The sequence below is a fragment of the Mchenga conophoros genome, linkage group LG14, assembly GCF_057382185.1.
Source record: "Mchenga conophoros isolate Kocher_MC1m ecotype Shallow Benthic linkage group LG14, M_conophoros_male_GT1.1, whole genome shotgun sequence".
Taxonomy (NCBI): domain Eukaryota; kingdom Metazoa; phylum Chordata; class Actinopteri; order Cichliformes; family Cichlidae; genus Mchenga; species Mchenga conophoros.
This window is the reverse complement of record NC_140539.1, coordinates 28,962,524-28,978,373: the sequence shown is the minus strand read 5'-3', so window position 1 is coordinate 28,978,373 and position 15,850 is coordinate 28,962,524. Positions and strand designations below refer to the sequence as shown.

The following is a 15,850-nucleotide window of genomic DNA, read 5'->3' as shown; positions in this document are numbered from 1 at the left end:
ATACTCTTCCACTTGTCAGCTTTATAAATAAAAAAAAATGTTAAGGAAAGACGGTGGTTTTTTAAATGATCTTTAAGAAGACAAAACAGCTTATACAAACATACCCAAGTCTTTGCTCCTCTACATTACATATATTATCTTAAACTGGGCTTAACAGCCAATTGGTAAAGAAAAACAAACAAGAATTTGCAGGATGTGATAGCGACATTCGTGTAGTTGTAAAAAGCATGACAATTTATTAAGTAATCCAAAGTATTCAGAATACGTTACTCACATTGAGTAACTTAACGGAATACGTTACAAAATACATTTTGGGGGCATGTATTCTGTAATCTGTACTGGAATACATTTTAAAAGTAACCTTCCCAACACTGTCTGCTGCAAGATGATGTTGTAGGTCTTTGGTGCTGGTCTGTGGGTTGACTCTGACTGTTCTCACCATTCGTCGCTTCTGTCTATCCGAGATTTTTCTTGGTCTGTCACTTCGAGCTTTAACGTGAACTGAGCCTGTGGTCTTCTATTTCCTCAATATGTTCCTAACTGTGGAAACAGACAGCTTAAATCTGTGAGGCAGCTTTCTGTATCCTTCCCCTAAACCATGATGGTGAACAATCTTTGTCTTCAGGTGATTTGAGAGTTGTTTTGAGACCCCCATGTTGCTACTCTTCAGAGAAAAATAAAAGAGGAGGGAAACTTACAATTGACCCCCTTAAATACTCTTTCTCATTATTGGATTCACCTGTGTATGTAGGTCAGGGGTCACTTACCAAGCCAATTTGAGTTCCAATAATTAGTTCTAAAGGGTTTGGAATCAATAAAATGACAACAGTGCGCAAATTTATGCACCTGCCTGATTTTGTTTAAACAATTATTGCACACTTTCTGTAAATCCAATAAACTTCATTTCACTTTCAATTTCAAATATCACTGTGTGTGTCTCCTATATGATATATTTAACTGACATTTTTTACATTAACAACCAACAATTTATACAGGAAAATAATGACTATTAACAAGGTTGCCCAAACTTTTGCATCCCACTGTACACCCACCCACCCACACACACACACACACACACACACACACACACACACACACACACACGTGTATTTAATTTTGAGTGTGACTCCAAACACAGACATCCATGGTTTGCTAAATTTGATTTCTATTGATATTTTTTGTGTGATTTTTGTTGTTAGCACATTCAACTATGTAAAGAACAGTAGTAGTATTTAATAAGAAATAAGAATATTTCATTCATTCAGATGTCTTATGTTTGTGTTCCCTTTATTTTTTGAGCAGTGTATATAAAAGGTTAAAAAGTAATTTCACCATTGCTTCATTCTCGTCCCTGCTCCTTCATATAGTATTTTTATTTAGAGTAGTATGAGAAGACTTGTGAATGGGCAATTATATTTCAATGGTATTGCTGACCATGAATCAGATAAGTGGAAAGGAAAATGCACCAGTAGATATACTGGCACATGTAATTCGGCCTCATTATGTCCTGCACCTTTTTATACCATATCTGATATCACTATGTTTTTGTTGTTCATATAATACTACAGTTATCATATTTTTGTATTTTCTAATTCAATATTAATTTTCATTGTTTGGTTTTAATTCAGTTTGGTTTCCAAAGTGCATTTTTGTGTTTCAGTTTAGTTTTTAATGTTTAAAAATGTTTTGTTGTAGCTTAGTGTTTATCAGTTTCACTTTTAGTTTTAGTCTCTTTAATTATTATTGTAAGGAGGGTATATTTCTGAAAATCAATAGAATAAATACAAGAACTTTGAAAGCAGTCGACTTGCAGTCTAGACATCCAAAGTTTCAATAAAGACATACACCAGTGCCTTTTTTAACCAAACTAACAAATACTAAAACCATTTTTTATAAAATAAAAAGTTAGCTTTTCAAGTTTGTAAAATCAAATATAGTATAAAACCAGAGGTCAATACTGATTTACACCGAAGAGGATTAGGGCCACCAAAGAAAAAGGTCAGAATTCTGAGAAAAAGTCAGAATTCTGATTGTAATCTCAGATTTCAGATTTTTTTTTTTTTTTAAAAACAGTCAGAATTCTGATATAAAAAAGTCAGAATTCTGATTAAAAAAAATGAATTCTGAGAAAAAAGTCAGAATTCTGACTGTAATCGCAGATTTCTGATAAAAATGTCAGAATTTGGAGAAAAAAGTCAGAATTCTGAGATTCCAGTCAGAATTGTGACTTTAATTCTATGTGTAAAATACTGAATTTTAAAATCTTAACCACATGTTTGCAAGTTTTTCTTTTTGTTTTCTTCCCCTGAAAACCCCTGAAGGCAAACTTATCACATGTATGCATCACATGTGCGTCTATGTGAGAGAAAACACAAACTACGGCGGTGGATTTCTTTCTAGAGATGTGTGATGCCACTGCTACGCACAACATCTTGGCATTCACGTGTGTTATTTTCTGCAAAAAAAACAGAAACAAAGTGGCAGTTTTGGTTTTGTACCCATTTCACTAGATTTACTGTTTGAAACATGAGTTAAAGAAAGGCAAAAGATGATTCTTCACATTTCCAAGCGTGAATATATCTAATTGTATACTCCAAGTATTTATGATAAGAGAGTTAGGTTTTCAATAAGAGAAGTAGTCAGAGTGACTCAGTGTGAGTTTATAGGAACAAGTTTAACAATATAACAATTATATATTTATCTCCTGCTTGTTCCAACTGAAATGCACCACATGGACTCCACAACGTAGCAAATATTAACTCATGAAACAGACTTTGTTCTGTGTTACAAATACTACATAATACAGCTCTATTACATAATGATATATTTTTATTATTTGGTTTTTGCTCACGGTATCAAACTTGCATTTATTTAACAAAAGCGAACAGCCTACCCAAGGTGCTCACGAGAGTGACTTGTATAAATTTGTAAAATAAAAGTGTAATAATTGTGTATTAATCTCCAGGTCCCTCCAGTTGAAATGTATCATTAGAGACTCTCAAAATCCTTGCCTCCTTAAAAGCTCACAAGAAAGAAAGAAGCAAAATCACTTAGTGGTAAAAACATCTTTTTGAACTCTATTGTTGTGCTGACAACAATCTCTCTCTGAATGTGGAGAAGACGAAGGAGATTGTTGTGGACTTCAGGAGAATGCACACCCAACATGCTCCTCTGACCATTGACGGAGCGTCTGTGGAGAGAGTGAGCAGCACCAAGTTCTTGGGTGTGCACATCACAGAGGATCTCTCCTGGACGTACAACACCACAGCACTGGCCAAGAAATCACAGCAGCGTCTCTTCTTTCTCCGCAAACTAAGAAGAGCAGGAGCTCCAGCCCCCATCATGTACACTTTCTACAGAGGCACCATCGAGAGCATCCTGTCGAGCTGCATCACTGTGTGGTTTGGAGCCTGCAATGCGTCCTGCCATAGAACCCTCCAACGCATAGTGAGAGCTGCAGAGAGGATCATTGGTGTCTCTCTCCCCTCCCTCCAGGACATTTACAGCACCCGTCTCACTAAAAAAGCCCTTTGCATAGCGGCTGATCCCACGCACCCAATGCAAAGCTTCTTCAAGCTGCTGCCGTCAGGGAGGAGACTACGGAGTCTCCAGGCCAGGACCAGCAGACTGAAGGACAGCTTCATCCATCAGGCTGTCAGGAAGCTAAACTCCCTCCCGATTCTGTCCCCCTCTCCCCTCTTCTCCACCACGGTCTCACTGAACTCTGTCACACACACACACACACTCACTCTCTGACGCACTCACTGGCCTGCTCCAGTCACTTTGTGGAGCATTGGACTGCCATTACCTCATAAGACTTTGTTGTTACACTATCTCTTACCGTACACTACTAAATCTCCATTTGCACTATTTGCCTATTTTGCACCACTATGCCTTCTTACTTGAATATTGTATATTGTATATTGCATAGCTTTTTTTTTTGTTATACGTAAAATTGTATTGTATTTATTTAAATTTTTACTTTTTAATTATTTTATTTGCATTTTTCTAATCACTAGGGTTTGAGAGTAACGCAATTTCTATTCTGTGTATGTCCTGTACATGTGGCAGAATTGACAAATAAAGTTGACTTGACTATAAAAGAAGACTACGTGCAATCACTCTCACAGAGATAGCAAGTTGAGTGGGTTTTATGCCTAACAGCAGCAGAAGGCTGCATCTCAAGTGATGTTTCTAGAGCACTGACTGCATAACCTTATTGCTCTCCAGTATGACACGGAAACACTATAAATCTCCTGCAGGATTGATTACTGCAATGCTCTTATTTTTGGTCTTCCGAAGAAATCTTTGTTACCCCTGTAACTGCTTCAGAACTCGGCTGCACATGTTGATGACCAGAAAGAGCCCGGATTACACTAATTTTAAGCACTGTCTCTCAGTCAGTGTTTTCAACTTGATTGCCTTTATATGTACCTGTATAGCTACCTTTTTAAAACTTTATTTCATTTTATCGCCAGTGTTTCCGTACAATGGGTTGGCGTCTAATATCTAGGTGGGAATGTAGGTGCAGTAAGGGCATAATGAAGGGGATCTATGTATGTTTTTGTTTATTTTCTGGTTTTAATGTGTACAGCACTTTGTGTTGTATCCTTATTGTATGAAAAGTGTGATATAAATAAAGTTTTGATTTTGATTACATTCATGTATTTAGCAGCTACAGACATGAGGTGGGATCTTGAAGGTGATTTTGCTCGCACAAAATGGCACGTGTGTGCAAAAGAGAAATGACATAAAACCAAAAAGATCGCAAAACGAGTGCTACATGTACTTATTAATGAAATGCAAATTCCTAGAGTGTATCTGCAGTCAGGAAACAGTCTAGACCTCTGTAATGATACTGTAAAAATAAACAAAAAAGACTTACTGGATAACTTGGGGGAAATTCATTAGTAACCTTTTAAGATGTTGAAAAACTTAGAACATCAGTGGTGGATTCTGTGCATAGAGGGCATTACAGATACAAGTACATGACAGACAGGATGGATGCTTCAGTGGAAAAACCGTCTGGTCCTGCAGACATGGAGGTTTCCAGTGACAAGCTTTTCTGCTGCAGGGGAGTTCGTAACAAGGTCCCTCTGACCTACAGAGAGGAACTGTATCACATCCTGAGGATGACGGGGCCTCTGGTAAATACTGATACTGTCTGCTTACACTTTTCTTCCTGTGTGTCATGTGATACCTGTATCACCAGTGGAACATTTTTGGTATTTGTCTTTCTAGCTGCTGTCTCGAATCCTCAATTACATGCTTCCGTTTGTGGTTACAATGTTTTGTGGCCGTCTGGGAAACGATGTGATGGCCGGCTATGGATTAGCTTCCGCTGTAAGTGGTTGTCTGTGGAGGCTGATGTAAGGAAATCATAAATAAAGACAAAGTTTCCAGGCACCTAGCAGATGGACAATAGATATTACAGCTATGAATTAGTGTTCTCTATATACCTATATTTCATATTCATTTCAGACCATTAACGTGAGCACAGCAGCGACAGGCACTGGTCTGGCACTGGCGTGTGATACTTTGGTGTCTCAGGTTTGGAAACTCATATTTAATTAGTTTTTTTCCCCCTGACCCCTAATTTCCCTTAATGCACATCCTAACTGTAACTATTTCTCACATTCATAAAATGATTAACTATGTCTGTGTGCTGCTTGAAGACCTTTGGTGGTAAGAACCTGCTGCGTGTGGGAGTGATCCTTCAGCGAGGCATCATTATCCTGCTATTGTTCTGTCTCCCCTGCTGGGGTCTCCTCATTAATGCAGAGGCCATCCTCTTATGTCTGGGCCAGGACCGTGAGGTGGCCCGGTAACTGAGCACACAGAACTTGCACATACAACTCAATCTTATTGTCAGTCAGAACAAGATACCCTCTCAACGCTAACAAGTGTCTACACTAACACTTGTCCTAGTCCCTACAGGAGTCATATGCAGTACAATAACTTTCAATAACATTTTTTGCCATAAATTAGCTTTTGAGTGGTAGCAGAGCTATCTAAGCCTGAACAGTGTATCTAACTATAATAGTCATTTCTTTAGCTTTGATTGGATCTGAATACATCTGCTTTTTTTTTTTACCCAGAATAGCTCAGCTGTATATTACAGCCTTCCTTCCTGCAGTGCCGGTGAGATGTGATTTTTCTCTCTGCTTTTTGTGCAAATTCAGTAGAGACACATATACACACCATTTTTTTTCTTTTTGCTAAATTTAAGCATTTTTGTCATAATTGTTTTTTAGGCAATGTTTCTACATCAACTTCAGGTGTCTTATCTACAGAACCAGGTTTGCTAATGCTGTGTACATAATTGCCTTTTCTTGTAATAGAATCACAGTTTGTTGTCTCAATCAGTGCGATACAGAGAGAAAGGTATGCTAAGCCTTGCATCATCTGGTGTTTGTGTACTCAGGGAATAATATTGCCACAAATGTACACTGCTGCTCTCGCAAATATTGCAAACGTGGTGACAAACTACATCTTTCTTTACTGGCTGGATCTTGGTGTTGGGTAGATATACTCATCTCAACTATCATTTTACACACGCACACACATATATACAGAAAAAAAAATGACATACTGGACTATCTCTGTGTCTTTGCATATGGCTTTCAGTGGCTCTGCAGCAGCCCACACTCTAGCTTGGATTTACATCTGCGCTTTTCTGTTTGTGTACATCTGGTGGAAGAAACTCCATGTATCAACATGGGGAGGTGAGATATTTAAAATGCATGCTCTCTCTGTGCTTGCACTAAAAAGTTCTATATAAACTGAGCGTCTCTCTCCCCCTGCAGGCTGGTCTGCAGAATCACTGCAGGAGTGGGGCTCCTACATGAAGCTGGCCATTCCCAGTACCTTAATGACTTGTTTTGAGTGGTGGGTTTATGAGTTTGGAGGATTCTTTGCAGGTAATCCCTATTTATGGTGTGAAATATATATATATTCAATTATCATGGAATATGTGCAATATACAGGATTAAACCAGTAAAGCCTGCTTCTAAGATAATTGGGTTTAGAGCTGGCAATACAGTCTGCAAAGGCTATAATTTATTCTGTGTCTGTAATGATCAGGAATGCTGGGTGAAGATGAGCTGGCAGCTCAACATGCTGTGATAATGGTGGCTTTCATTACTTACATGGTACTGTGTAGTGACTGCAAATCAGAACATTTCATTGTCGCCTCTTTCATAAAAAGTCTCAAATTTGGGTGATTTATTTAACTTTTTCCTTTCCTTTTTCAAAACAATGAATCCATAGTTCCCTCTTGGTGTTCAAGCTGCAGCATGTGCCCGTGTGGGCAATGCTCTTGGGGCTGGAGACACTGACAGGGCGATTCTATCAGCCAAGATGTCACTGGCTCTTGCAGGTTAGCTAAATGTGTTCTTCTGTGGTGTCTGATATTTATGAGTATTTCAAGTTAGAGTTTTTTTCCAGTATGACAGATTACTTACCTTTCCAGGTAGTTTTGCTGTTGTTGAAGGCCTCTTCCTGGGTGCTACTAAAACAATCATTGGATTCATCTTCACATCTGATGAGTGAGTCTGTGTACCTGTGTACCTAAACACCTGCTTATACAGTAGAAACTCTATACATGAGACTTTGGCTTAATTATCATTACAGAAAAATTGTAGCTCTGGTGTCACAGTTGATGAACGCTTATTGTTTCCTTCAATTTTTTGATGGCCTTGTGGTGAGTCTACCAGCTCTCGTTGTATTCAAAGCAACTATATTTGCAGCATGATTCCAAAGGCACCAGATTCATGTCAAATATGAAATTTGTTTTCCCCATCCCAGTGTGTGTGCACAGGCATCTTCTTGGGTACTGGCAAACAGAAGATACCAGCTGCGGCTAATCTCATTGGATACTACTGCATAGGGCTTTCATTGAGCATCACTCTGATGTTTGTTGTAAAACTAGGAGTGCTAGGTAATTACATCAAGTGGTCATATTTTGTTAGGTTCATAGACATGCAAGAAGAATAAATTGTTGCCTAGCAAGAGCCAGTTATTACAACTGATGCTCAGCGTGATTTCAACAGACCCATTTGTCTTTCTCTCTGCAGGTTTTTGGCTTGGACTGCTCATTTGCGTCATCTTACAGTCCACCTTTTACATCATTGTCATCTTCAAGCTGAACTGGAAGAGAATGACAGATGAGGTATATTAACTGACTAATATAACAATCAAGGTCATGCAGGGACTCAGCTGTTCATATACAGACAGAGATTTGTTGTTTTAATTTTTTGAGGCATCTGTGAGTGAGACAAAGCTGTACGTGAATATGAAAAATTTTGATTTGGTTTTGCAACTTTTCTATTTTTCAGGCTGTGAAACGAGCTCAGAAAAATACTTACATGGCAGCATTAGGCACGGATGTTGTTTCAGACACTGGCCAAACATCAAGCAATGGGAATGTAAGTGGTCCAATCTAAATTGGTTGATGTGTCTTGTTCTACTTTGTTATCAGAGTAGAAGTAGCACTTCTACTACTTCTAGTTTTTTGTTCTATGTTTATTATTAAATTTCATTACATTTATCTTTATTTAACTTAATAAAGTAATGGAAAATACAATTCCTTTAAGTCAGTAGATGGCTACACACCAGTGAGTACCAAGTGCCAAGCGACACAGGGCGAACACGTGGACCACGACCCGAAGAGCAGCCATCTCTCCATCACTCAGCTGATCATCAGGCGAGGCCTCACTATGTTTGCAGCTGTTGGACTTCTTGCTGTGGGAGTAGGTGTGTACTTCCTTGTGCCTTTGCCAGAGACGATACCTGCAAACTCTACAATGGACAGGATTAATAGTACAGATACTCCTGATCAAATCTCCACCAGTGTGATGGTCACATTAGAGAGATAGCGTAAAAACACAGTGTTAAGCTCTTACAGAATGATTGTCTTGGACTGTTTCAGGACCCAACTGTAACAGATGTGATTCAAAAATAAGGTGAATTAATGGTGTTGGGTACATTTCATTTTCTTCAAATTATCATCATTATTAAGTAATAAATGACCTATTTCATCACAAAGTGATGAATGTGTATCTGATTGTTTTATCAGCATTTTGTTTTTAAGAATACATGTCAACAGTTGCTAAGTATAAATCCTGCCTGGAGATGAAAATTAAACTTTGTCTAATGACCAAAGAAACAATGCTGTTGACAGAAATGTAAATAGATGTTCCATTTTAATTATTAAAAAAAAAACATTTTAGGTTGAACTCTTTGGTGTGAATTTTTTTTTTTGCTTGTTTATTTGTTTGTTTTTGTCATGGTGAAGCCAAGCTGTTTATGTAGGGGTGGCCAAACTCAGACTGCATGATGTGGGATATAAAATAGAGTCCAGTTATTAATTTCTTTCTCCTTTTTTTCTGCATGGAAAAAATGAAATCATGAATTTATTTCACTCAATTTTTTTTAGAAATATTTTAAAAACATATCTATGTTGCTCAGGTGATAAGAATTTCATGTCTTTGCATTGTTAAATGCAAAGCTGTAAAAAACAGCAGTATAGAAATGTTTCTGTCTCAAAAATAGTTATTGGATCCTGTTTTAAGAGTATGCACTTGTCCCCCTAAAAGCCTTCACCCTCATATATGTTAGGTAGCTCGAGTGTTATAGTAGCTCTGGGTTATGGAGACCTTAGTTGATCTTTCTCTGCTCTGAGAACCTCTATTACCTCTTGGTTCTGCTGTGTGGCCTCCTCCTGGTAGGACATACCTGAAACACCTCACTTCACCCCACGTCCTAAGGGGGACGTCCTGATCATATGTCCAAGACATCTCAACCAGCTCTTTTAAATGTGGAGGTGCAACTACAATCATCCACTTGTTTTTGTGTGTCAAGTCTCTAAGAGATTTATTAATGAAGGTATCAAAAGGACATCCTTCCCCAAGACACTCACAAATGTTTATTTTATGATCACATTTCCCTCTTTACTCCTTTTCTATTGTTAACACCTCTTTGATGGTTGAGTTCTTAATTACCACTTTCAATTTGGCTTGAGAAGGCATTAAGTAAGCTATTTCATGTTTCTAGGATGCTGGATTGTTTAAGAAGTCTGTGAAATACTACAAGAGATTACATTATCAGATTTTCTCCAACAATGGCCTTTTTTTGGTCTACCATTGTGCAAATGTTTGATCTTTGCAGTTCTAAAATCCTGATGTTATTATTTTTGTAAAATTTCCTCAGCTGACCACAACTAGAGGTAGTTACTTGTGTTTTACACACGTTTAATCACCCAGATCAAAACATTCTTGCTTTCAAGTCCTCACCCCCATCTTTGCCTTTGTTGTGGTTGCTGAGTGTTTCTCTCTTCCTTCTCACAATCTGTGTTGTTTCAGCTGGACTTTGTTTTGCTCCAAGGCAGCTGTGGCTGCATCCTTTGCAGCATCCTGGAGTGCAACTAAGATGACTGTGTGAGAGTATAGAGAAAGGTTTTAGTGGAAGAACATACATTAGCATCTGGGACTGCAGACATGGAGAGGTCCAGCGGCAAACGTTTTTGTTGTAGACGGGTGTGCCACAGGGTTCCTGTGGCACACAGAGAGGAACTGTACCACATCCTGAAGATGACAGGTCCTCTGGTAAGTACTGGGATTGCTCACGTGCCATGATCTTTCTTTAACAGACCACGTAGATGGAGATTATCCTTGCTGATGATACAACAGAAGACTGATGACAGTCTTTCTGTTTTTAAAAAAAGTTTAAGATGTCAGGAAAACACACTTTCACAGATGTGACAATAAAACTGAAACAATATTTGGCACTTTTTACTCGCTGAATAATGACTGCAAACTGCAGGAAATAAACTTGTCAGGAAATCTGTGTACCACGATAATTAGTTGCAGTATGTAATGGTTTATTTTTAAATTACTTGTCATGTAATAGTGGTATCACTCCTGCAACATTTTTGGTATTTGTCTTTCTAGCTGCTCTCTCGAATCCTCAATTACATGCTTCCGTTTGTGGTTACAATGTTCTGTGGCCGTCTGGGAAATGACGTGATGGCTGGCTATGGATTAGCTTCTGCTGTAAGTCATCTGTATGCTCCACTGATGTTTTGAAGCTTACTCGAAAAATGGATTAAATGAAGAAGTAATTACGAGGATGCTGATGGAAGAAAAGGAATTGTTACTTAAGTCAGCAAGATAATTGTCTCGTAATCACTCGTCAACAACACTTATGATTTAATCTATGCTAAGCACTTGACACTTGCTCTTAAGAATCACTCAAGTTTTGCTTATAATAGTTTGCATTCATTTCAGACAATTAATATTACCACTGCAGCAACAGGATTTGGTCTGGGACTGGCATGTGATACTTTGGTGTCTCAGGTCTGTAAAACCAAGTCAACATGATGCTATCATACACTGGAATTTTTTGCTTTCCCTTTTTTCTTGCTGCCATCTTTAAAATGTTCATTATCCTGACAGACTTTTGGTGCTAAAAATCTACTCCGGGTGGGCGTGATCCTTCAGCGGGGCATAATCATCCTCTTGTTGTTCTGTCTGCCTTGCTGGGGTCTCCTCATTAATGCTCAGGCCATCCTATTATGTGTGGGCCAGAACCCTGAGGTGGCCAGGTAACTAACAGCAGCAAATATACAGTAATATTATTGATACAACTGGCATAGATATGGGTACATTTAAACATGAAACCTGATCTTCTCAGGAATAACATCTGTGCATTAAAACCATTTCTGGTTGCCAAAGATTCACTAAACAGAATCACAATACAAATTAAGTGAATGTCAAAATGATCTCAACTAATCGTATAAAACTGAACCAATGTTCCCTCTAATTTTTCATGCGTCTGAGCGAACACAAACTCCCTGAGCGGTCCCTTGGACCACTGTGAGCAACAGCAGACGTGAGCACTGTGGTCACGCCAGCATCGAATCCATCCAAGCTACATGGTTTACTAAAATAATCAAATTGCAGCATTTATGTTAGACTACTTTTAATTAACTGCTTTAGCCCACATACAATGAAAATTAAAAAAAATCTTGTTCATGACCTGTGTAGTATGTTAAAACTATTGGAAGTAAAAATAACTTGAACTCAAATTTTGAAAACACAACTTTCTTTTTTTATATACACTCAACAAAAATATAAACGCAACACCTTTGTTACTGCTCCCATTCCCCATGGGATGGACGTAGAGACCTAAAATTCATTCCAGATACACAATATAACCATCCCTCCCAAACAGTGGTCACAAATCAGTCCAAATGTGTGGTAGTGGGCACATCTGCCATATTGAGATAATCCATCCCACCTCACAGGTGTGCCACATCAGGATGCTGATCTGACATCATGAGTAGTGCACAGGTGTACCTCAGACTGCCCACAATAAAAGGCCACCCTGGAATGTGCAGTTTTGTCTCACAGCAAAATGCCACAGATGCCACAAGCAATGAGGGAGCGTGCAATTGGCATGCTGACAGCAGGAATGTCAACCAGATCTGTCGCCCGTGCATTGAATGTTCATTTCTCAACCATAAGCCGTCTCCACAGGCGTTTCAGATAAATATGGCAGCACATCCAACCGGCCTCACAACCGCAGACCTCGTGTAACCACACCAGCCCAGGACCTCCACATCCAGCAGGTTCACCTCCAAGATCGTCTGAGACCAGCCACCCAGACAGCTGCTGGAACAATTGGTTTGCACAACCAAACAATTTCTGCACAAACTGTCAGAAACCGTCTCAGGGACGCTCAACTGCATGCCCGTCGTCCTCATCGGGGTCTTGACCTGACTCCAGCTCGTCGCCGTAACAGACTTGTGTGGGCAAATGCTCACATTCGATGGCGTCTGGCACGTTGGAGAGGTGTGCGCTTCACGGATGAATCATGGTTCACATTGTTCAGGGCAGATGGCAGCTGAGAATGTCCCAGTTCTTGCATGGCCAGCATACTCACCGGACATGTCACCCATTGAGCATGTTCGGGATGTGCTTGACCGGCGTATACGACAGCGTGTACCAGTTCCCACGAATATCCAACAACCTCGCACAGCCATTGAAGTGGAGTGGACCAACATTCCACAGGCCACAACTGACAATCTGATAGACTCCATGCGACGATGTGTTGCACTGCATGAGGCAAATGGTGGTCACACCAGATACTGACCAGTTCTGGGTCCCCAGACCTCCAATAGCGCAAAAAACTGCACATTCCAGGGTGGCCTTTTGTTGTGGGCAGTCTGAGGTACACCTGTGCACTACTCATGATGTCAGATCAGCATCCTGATGTGGCACACCTGTGAGGTGGGATGGATTATCTCAATATAGCAGATGTGCCCACTACCATACATTTGGACTGATTTGTGACCACTGTTTGGGAGGGATGGTTATATTGTGTATCTGGAATGAATTTTAGGTCTCTACGTCCATCCCATGGGGAATGGGAGCAGTAACAAAGGTGTTGCGTTTATATTTTTGTTGAGTGTAGATATATAAAGCTCTGACTTGTATTATGAGCAGAGATGGGCAGTAACGCGTTACTGTAATCCAATTACTTTTAAGTAAGTAATCAGTAATTAGTTACTGATTACTTTTTTCAAGTAACTTGACCAGCTGATTATGAGTATGAGTCTGTGGTCTGGGAGAGAGTCCTGTAACTCTCTGTCTGCAAAATACAGTATATAATGACCAATGTTGGGCAGTTAATTAAATAGTTACTTCTTCAAAAAAAGTTACTGAGTTATGCAAACAACAAAGTTTTTTGCAGCTGTTTACCTAAAAATGCAACCAAGGCATTTTTTAAAATAAACATTTCAAACCATTTACAGAACAATCAGCTGTTCTGCATCAAATCTGATGCCACACAAATTATTTGTGTCACTCCAAAAAATAATTTCTGTCCACTATGAGATAAAGGAGAACAACAGCCTGATACCTGCAGGCCTGACAACAGGAGATGTATCACTCCTGTAACACCTGTAACATTCAGTAGTCGTCTCATTGTTCTGACACACACAACAAAACTATTGACTACACTACACACTAACTACACAAGATTTGCGCTAAACGTCGCAAATCTCTCACATCTTAAAACACCGCCGCCATTCCTAAAACTTGCCCCCTTCCTAAACAACTAAATGCCATGTTGCCATATCATTTTTTGATTATTTTTATCATAACTCTGGTTTTACGTGGCCCATCAACACAATTTAAAAACTGGTATAAAGTTCACACTTTTTCTGTCAGTTGTTCTGTCTGTCCTGCTCACATCTCCAATGGTTGTGCACGTTGTCATTAACGTGGCTTCACTCCACATCAGCCACGCCGCTTTGCTAGCTAAAACACCAGTGTCGGCACATAAGGACGCTGTCATAGCCTGTCAACGACGTTCATTAGCTGCGTATATACGAATGTGAATCGCATTATTGGCTGGCCTATGGGATAAGGTGGCATCGTTCTAATTCCATACGGGAGCAGCCAGTCACTTACTGACTAACACCGCAAAACAGAATTGTTTAAGTTTTAATTGTAATTTCAATTCAGGTTAGATTTTTTTTTGTTGCCAACACAGACTTTCTGTGCGCAGAGACCATGCCAGCAGAGCGCAATTGCGCACGCGCGCAGCTTAGAGGGAACATCGATCACAGTCATTCTGATTACCTTTTTGCTTTATTCAAGGAATTACCAAATATGTCTTAGGAGCTTCACTAGCTATGCTCAAACTGCTCTTGTTAAGGTCTCAAACAATCTGCTGCTGACTGTGTGCTCTTCTCTATTTTCATTCTCCCTGACCTCATCTCAGCCTTGCATATTGTGGACCAGAACATTTAATTCAGTCAGTCTAAAGAACAGTGCTGGTATCAGTGATGTGACGCTGGATTGGTTTATGTCAGGTCTATCAAACAAGTAATTTTCAGTAATGACTGACAAAGCCTCATCTTCTCATTCAAATGGATGGAGTTGATTTTCACTGCTATGCAGGCACAAATGTCCTATAATCTGTTACCGCTGATGTCTCACATATTAGGTCCCGTCTAGCTGAATTAGGAACTGGATGTCTAAAAACATTCTAAACCTGAATGATCATAAAATTGAAGTAATTATAATTACACCCTCGTCCCCCAGCACTAGCAACACTTTTGATCTTTTTTCTAATCTGGGTCTCCTACAGTATTTAAAAATGTCTGGAGAGAGACTCATAACCTGGGGTAATTTTGGGTCCAAGCTCTCTCTTTTATATGCAGGTGTTTAAAGTTATGCAGTCCTGTTTCATTCCGCTTAGGCAGATATCATTCCTATCTCATTTTGGTTAAGGTCATCCATGCTTTTATGTCCTCTGGACTTGACCACTGTAATGCACTTTATTCATCGTCATAACATAAATAAGATACAAATAATTCAAACTGCAGCTGACAGGCTTTTAACAGATAGCAAAATAAGTGACCAGATGAAATCAGTCTTTACAGCTCTTCACTTCCTACCTGTTAGCCTTAGAAATGATTTTACGGCTCATTTTTGAAGCCTAACTTTGTTAAGCACCTGTCTGCATATCTAAGCTGCTGTATCCATATGAAACTTCCTGCTGCCTGAAATATTCAGACATGCCTGATGCCTCTGCCTAATGACCTCAGGCTTCTTCTAAATGCATTTTTACTTTTTGGCTTTTTAAACCCACTAATGTCTTACTGACCAAAGCAACTTCTTTAATGAGCAAGATTGCATGAGTACTGGTTTCTCTTCAATTTGAAATTGCTTTTGTTTCTACTGAAATTATTTATTTTTAGTTGTTTGTGTAGTTCAGTACAACTTTATTTTGAAAAGGCCTTTATGAATACATATAAACTAAAATGTAAAATGTACTAGAT

The 15,850-nt window shown here is 39.2% G+C and overlaps 2 protein-coding genes across 4 annotated transcripts in view; both read left to right on the top strand.

Annotated features, from left to right (window-relative positions):
- Positions 1-4,988: 4,988 nt before the first annotated feature.
- On the top strand, positions 4,989-9,168 carry slc47a5 (solute carrier family 47 member 5). Its single transcript, XM_085243778.1, has 17 exons — positions 4,989-5,147; positions 5,242-5,343; positions 5,482-5,550; positions 5,676-5,824; positions 6,099-6,141; positions 6,255-6,299; positions 6,425-6,522; positions 6,628-6,725; positions 6,807-6,920; positions 7,084-7,151; positions 7,270-7,378; positions 7,472-7,547; positions 7,633-7,702; positions 7,807-7,939; positions 8,076-8,170; positions 8,337-8,426; positions 8,595-9,168. The coding sequence occupies exons 1-17, from the start codon at positions 4,989-4,991 to the stop codon at positions 8,874-8,876; spliced, it is 1,800 nt and encodes a 599-aa protein (XP_085099904.1). The 3' UTR covers positions 8,877-9,168.
- A 1,307-nt stretch (positions 9,169-10,475) lies between these two features.
- LOC146559994 (multidrug and toxin extrusion protein 1-like) overlaps positions 10,476-15,850 on the top strand; it is a 10,200-nt gene continuing 4,825 nt past the window's right edge. For all 3 annotated transcript variants that reach the window (XM_085243775.1, XM_085243777.1, XM_085243774.1), the window contains exons 1-4: positions 10,476-10,604; positions 10,950-11,051; positions 11,286-11,354; positions 11,454-11,602. In XM_085243775.1, coding sequence (XP_085099901.1) covers positions 10,497-10,604; positions 10,950-11,051; positions 11,286-11,354; positions 11,454-11,602 — 428 coding nt within the window. In that variant the 5' untranslated portion in view covers positions 10,476-10,496. The remainder of the gene's footprint in view (positions 10,605-10,949; positions 11,052-11,285; positions 11,355-11,453; positions 11,603-15,850) is intronic.

Bases quoted from the DNA above. Each gene is read 5' to 3' on its own strand.
- slc47a5 (XM_085243778.1), top strand. From the start codon at position 4,989: ATGACAGACAGGATGGATGCTTCAGTGGAAAAACCGTCTGGTCCTGCA. The intron at 6,523-6,627 runs GTAGATATACTC...TATGGCTTTCAG, and splicing joins TGGCTGGATCTTGGTGTTGG to TGGCTCTGCAGCAGCCCACA. The intron at 7,152-7,269 runs GTACTGTGTAGT...ATGAATCCATAG, and splicing joins TGGCTTTCATTACTTACATG to TTCCCTCTTGGTGTTCAAGC.